This window comes from Silurus meridionalis, chromosome 4, assembly GCF_014805685.1.
Source record: "Silurus meridionalis isolate SWU-2019-XX chromosome 4, ASM1480568v1, whole genome shotgun sequence".
In the NCBI taxonomy this organism is placed as follows: Eukaryota; Metazoa; Chordata; class Actinopteri; order Siluriformes; family Siluridae; genus Silurus; species Silurus meridionalis.
This window is the reverse complement of record NC_060887.1, coordinates 31,434,463-31,440,462: the sequence shown is the minus strand read 5'-3', so window position 1 is coordinate 31,440,462 and position 6,000 is coordinate 31,434,463. Positions and strand designations below refer to the sequence as shown.

At 35.1% G+C, this 6,000-nt stretch overlaps 1 protein-coding gene and 1 long non-coding RNA gene across 3 annotated transcripts in view; one reads left to right on the top strand and one right to left on the bottom strand.

The window, feature by feature from the left end:
* The window catches only part of LOC124384127, a 5,856-nt gene extending 197 nt beyond the window's left edge, over positions 1-5,659 (top strand). Inside the window, exons 1-2 of the long non-coding RNA XR_006925352.1 lie at positions 1-115; positions 5,250-5,659. The exon at positions 1-115 is cut by the window's left edge and continues 197 nt beyond it. This is a non-coding gene — a long non-coding RNA (uncharacterized LOC124384127). The remainder of the gene's footprint in view (positions 116-5,249) is intronic.
* Positions 1-6,000, bottom strand: part of LOC124384125 (piezo-type mechanosensitive ion channel component 2) — a 141,797-nt gene that overhangs the window by 51,188 nt on the left and 84,609 nt on the right. For both annotated transcript variants that reach the window (XM_046846693.1, XM_046846694.1), the window contains exons 6-7: positions 5,177-5,477; positions 4,569-4,782 (exon numbers count right to left, since the gene is read on the bottom strand). In XM_046846693.1, the coding sequence (XP_046702649.1) occupies positions 4,569-4,782; positions 5,177-5,477 (515 nt within the window). The remainder of the gene's footprint in view (positions 1-4,568; positions 4,783-5,176; positions 5,478-6,000) is intronic.

Genomic DNA, 6,000 nt, shown 5'->3' with positions numbered 1-6,000 from the left:
AAATAACACAAATTTATACCGGAAGACGAACCTGAACGTACACAGTAACATGACTCTCATTTCCTACCGGTTATATGGGAAGAAGTGGGAGAAAAGCAACACGTTTAAACAGCAGGTAATTAAAAGCACATTTTTTATAATAACAAAAAAGAAAAAAAATATCTGTCTGGATTTTATTTCTGTTATGACTTCAAGATGAAGGTCATGTATTGAAGTATTACAATTTCTACAATTATATTAGCATTTTTATAAACTAAGTTAAATACGTTAACACCAATTTCCTTCAGACAATAGGAAATTAAAGCTATTTCTTAAATAATTGAATATATAAAAAAATATTATGATCTTACTGCATGCCACATGCTACTTGACTTTGTAAACAGCAAACTGCACACAAACTGCACACAATATTACAACACTGTTTCAATCAGATCTTCACTAAATGATATTAAAACCTTTGATGATGTAAGAATATAGATGATTACAGTGGACAGAGCAAAACACATATTGCTTCCCTAATATAAGCATTTGTTTTACTTTAATGAATTTGCAGTATTTGTTTGTTGTATTTTTTTTGAAATCTAAGTCACAGTGTTCTGGGAATGTTCTGTTTTTGTTAACAAAGTAAAAACCTTTGGGAAACTTCTAAACACAAAATTCTCTTTTAGTTATATTACAACTGAGGGAACATTCTCCAAACGTTGCTATTGGGTTCTATCTTTTATTAGATTTTATAAATGTTACATGACTCAGGTGAAAAAAGTGTAAAATTGTCAGGCGAAAGAACGTGCCGGAAACCGAAGTGAAATCCACAAGGCTTTTTAATGAGAAATAACAGGGCAAAGCACGAAACGGTAAACCGTAATGAAACCCCAGGTTTACTAAACCAGGTGAGAGCTGTGACCAGACTGATGCAAAACAAAACCACATAGAGTCCAGTAACCAAAGATAAACAATACTGTGCTATAGCTTGGGTAGTCCGACAGTGTTCTATTGCCTAAGCTAGTAAGTGGGAGAGTGGCTTGGAGTGATAGGTGAAGGTGTGGCAGGTGGATCCCTGACAAAAATAAATGTGAGAAACTATACAATAAATTTGTAGTCAAAATGTAAAAAATAAAAAAAAAAAAAGTAAAAGTAAAAATGTACTACTAATGTTCCATTGTTTTTAGTAGTCCCTTTTAAACCGGATACCCTCTTGTGACACACATACTGTATATATACTGTATACAATCAATTAGAATATTTAATCGCATGATTTAACTCGTAATTATTCACAATAATTTATATATTTTCTAAATGTACCTTACATTCTTTAAGGTAAAAAGTTTTTTTTTAAAGTTTTTAAAACTAATGGGCATGGACAAATATGGATGCTTTATGCAAATGTATGTTTATTATTAGTGAAACCATACTCAACATACAGCATTAAGACTATGCTATGTTTCCACACGGATGATTTTTAATTGCCAGATGTGTTAATAACAGCAGATTTTGGTGCTTGATTTAAGACTTAGCACATCAATAAAACAAATGTGTAGTGATAAAAACTATTTTAGATGGAGGTTTTTTTATTTATTCCCCATGATTGTGTAGACTGAACCAGACGGAGACACCGTTCAAAAGCTCAGAAAACCTTGCCTGGCATTTTGAGTTAATAAGCTGATTAGAGTGCGACACTATGAGCCTCGAATATTAAACTTTTTTATAATATTTAAAATTTAGATTCTGAATTTTTGGTGATCATTAGCTGTAAGCCATAAACATTAAAACTAAACACATTTGAAATATATCAGTCTGTGTGTGATGAATTTATATAATATAGTATATAATTATATAATAAATTATGAATATATATATATATATATATATATATATATATATATATATATATATATATAAATATATATATATAAAATTTATTTAATTAGTTTCATTTTTGATTAAAATTTCCAAAATAAATCAACTCGATGATATAATTTATTGAGATGTACCTGTATAATTTTATATAAATAATATATATATATATATAAAATACAGTGGATCATCCGTCTCCATACCCCCCTCTCCTCTACATCTGCCTTGCTCAAACCAACTTCCTTCTTGTCTTCCCTCATCACATCCATAAACCTCCTCCTTGTTCTTTCTCTTTTCCTTCTTCCTGGCAGCTCCTTCAGCAGTCTCCTTCCGATATAACCCATGTCTCTCCATGTCTCTCCTCATGTTCAAACCATCTCAATCTCGCCTCCCTCACCTTGTCTCCAAAACGTCCTACATGCGCTGTCCCTCCAATACCTAATTTCTAATTCTGTCCATCGTCGTCACTCCCAACGAAAACCTTCCATCACAAATCACTCCTGTCACTCTTCTCGACCCACTCCATCCTGCCTGCACTCTTTTATTCACTTCTCTAACACACTCTCCATTACTTTGCACTGTTGACTCCAGGTACCTGAACTCCTCCACCTTCTCCACCTCTTCTCCCAGCAACCACATCACTCCACTGCCCTCCCTCTCATTCACACACATGTACTCTGTCTTACTCCTACTGACTTTCATTCCCCTTCTCTCCAGCGCGTACCTCCACCTTTACAGGCTCTTCTCAACCTGCTCCCTACTCTCACCACAAATCACAATATCATCCACAAACATCATAGTTCACGGAGACTCACCACCACCAAAAAGAAAGCACAAGTACTAACAATTATTACTGAACTGCTCTAGTTGTATAAAAAATATTTTCTCTTACGTCGATCTTAAATAAGAACATTTCATTTTCAGGGTTGTAGATTTGTATTGTTTATCGTATGTTTGCTAAACAGTTAAATATTTAGGGTGTTTTTTAATTGAGCTGCCTTCAAGACAGCTTTATATTGAGACATAGGCTCAATTTTACTTTTTTGCAAACAGAAACAAAATGTACGATAGTTTTGATCATGATTTAATATCCTAGAATGCCAGACTCACTAGCAGTGTTGAATCACAATCACAATAGAAGCAGTTTGTTGCATTGGTGCTAATTAGCAAACAAATGTCCTTTTAAAATGTTATCTTTATATACTATGAGCTTGTGAAATGATTTACAATTTTTTTTTTCATCTAAAAAGGTACAAAAAAAAAGCATGCAAGGTATCAAAATGATTGTTTATGGTAATTGTATAAATGCTACACATGCATTTTATAGATATTAAGTTGAAAAAAGTGGGAAAAACTCTATAATATTCCTTTTAAACTCTCCCTCCATGTTTGGTACTTAGTGTTTTTCCACTAGACAGTCTCAGTACAGTTACAGTACTACACCCAGTGTTCTCCCCATTCACCTCTCAGCAGTTTCAGCTAGGCCAAAGAATTTCACAGATGAAAGATGGCATGCTAGTCTGCCCTGTGCAGCTGTCTAACACATTGTTACCTGGCTGATTTAGAGGTTTTATTCTGCCTTTAATCAAGCAGCAGAGCACTTACTGACAGCAGATGTGTGCACAATTCTTCAGTGAGAAATGAGGCCAAAACCCTACTAATCTGTGTACATCCAAAATGTATATTTACATAATTATTCTTACACTGACAATAAAATGTTATTTTATTGCTTCTTATAAATTACATTTAAACAAATATATAATCAAATATATAATCAATCTTCCAGTATTATGTCGAGTGTATGTGATCCAATTATGTAAATAAATGTTGGAAATAATTAAAAGAAATGACTATAGTATAAAATGTACTTTATTCACCCATGTGAATAATTATAGCACCATAAGTAAAGGAGAAGGAGTGTGCTGGTACCGGTTTTTAAAAATAAGGGAGATGTGCAGACCTGCAGTAACTACAGGGGAGTTAGGTGGCCATCTGTGAGCAACAGTATGGTTTAATGCCGAGGAACAGCACCATAGATGCCTTATTTGCTTTGAGAATGTTGATGGAGAAGTATAGAGAAGGTCAGAAGGAGTTGCATTGTGTGTTTGTGGATTTAGAGAACGTGTAAGAAAGGGTGCCAAGAGAGGAGTTGTGGTATTGTATGAGCCCTTTCTTGTTTGCATTAGTGATGGACAGGTTGATGGACGAGGTCAGACAGGAGTCTCCATGGACTATGATGTTTGCGGATGATATTGTGATATTGTGGTGAGAGTGGGGAGCAGGTTGAGGAGAAACTGGAGAGGTGGAGGTACACGCTGGAGAGGTGGATTATAATGCAGAAATCACATGGGAATGCCTTAAACTGGAACAATTAGAGCTGCAGCTGAAAAGCCTTTTAAAACAAGCATGACCCAATTCAGACCATTAACCTTGAAACATTCTAGGGCCTTTTTTTTTTTACACCACCTGGAACATTTTGCTTTGTATAACAAAATTAAACATGACATTTTGGTAATTCAAGACCATTCAAGACCTACACCATCCGAAAAAGCTTTGCCAAATTTGGACTTCCTAGTTACAGCAAGCAGTGATACAAATCAGCAATTGCGTCAGACCTACATGGTAAAAAACTTCCCTAGTCCCTTACTCTCAATGCTACAACTAACGCAGAAAAGAGAAACCTCAGCAAATGCGCACGATGCCGGTGGTCTGACCTGGCATAATGATCTCCAGGAGGAACAGCTTCCTGGAAGAACTGGAACTGGTAGAGGTAGAGGATGATCAAATGTCCTGCGCTGAAGATCGCCATCAGTACACAAAGGCAGCTAAAGAGCAGAGCGTCGAACGAACGGCAGAAAGACCACCAGGTACACAGGCCCAGAAAAGTAAAGAAGTACATGGCAGAGGTGAGGGAGGGCAACATGATGCCTGCGGGAAGACAAAAAATAAAAAAGAAAAGTTTTCCACTTCTTCTGAATGTAGATCAGACCAGACATTGTTGGTGTCTGATATCTGTATTAGTTATCATTTAAATTAAAATGAATCTGATCTAATATCAAATCTGTATTAAAAGAATTTTGTTTTTTTTAATAGAAAATAACATCTCAAATGTATACTGCATAATTTATAGATATGACAGTGTTACGTTTGTTTAAGATTTTAATAATATTATGGTATAATATGTATTTCTTTCATGTTTTAATGCTGTTGAATAAGAACTAAATGTATTGTTGTATTGTTTGGGATCAGACCATTCATCAGACATTCTGCTTAATTATAGTTTAAGGAATAACCTGAAACTATATAATGTATTATACTATACCTGTAAGGCCCAGTAATATTGTTACAACTACTTTCCCTGCAGTCTCAATCAGATTTCCAATGATTTGTTTCAGTCTTGATGCCACTTCCGTTATCTGCCGTAGGATCTTCAACTTGGTGCTCTCTTCCTCCTCAAGCACGAACCCCTCTAGCTCTTCCTGCCCTACTTCTAATTCCTCATCAGGTGGTTCATAGTCTTCATCACCCAACTCAAAGTCTTCCTCGAGATGCATCTCAGGCTCCAGCTCAAGCTTTTTGTCTTTCTCCTCCCCCTCTTCCTCCTCCTCGTCATCATCCTGCTCCTATAAAGATGTGAGGGAGAAGAGTAAAGATGAAATCTGATGCATTTATGATACATAATTATTCGGCTGCATGAGCAAGACATAAATATCAATAACATGATATAGTTATTCCAAGGCTAATGTTAGATCCTCACAGGGTCTTGTATGGCAGATGCTCACCATAAACAGTGATGTTTTCTGTGTGAAGTGTTTATTGAGCATTTTGTACGATGATATGTTTTGATTGCGGCTTATGTGTTTTTGTAAGGAGATCTTTTGTAAGGAGATGCAAAGATTTTAATCTGCACAGTAGGAACAGTAGGAACAATGCAAAAAAAGTCCTCAAGTCTAAAGTGATAAACTACAATAGGGTAGCTTTGAAGCAATTAAATATATACTGTAAAGGTACATATGATTTTTTTAAGGCTGCATTGATGTCTATTGGTAAAGCTGATATATAAATAATTTAAAAAATGCATTGCAATAAAAAAAAAACCTAATAGGACACTATAAAAAATAAAAGATGTCAGTACGTGTTAACACT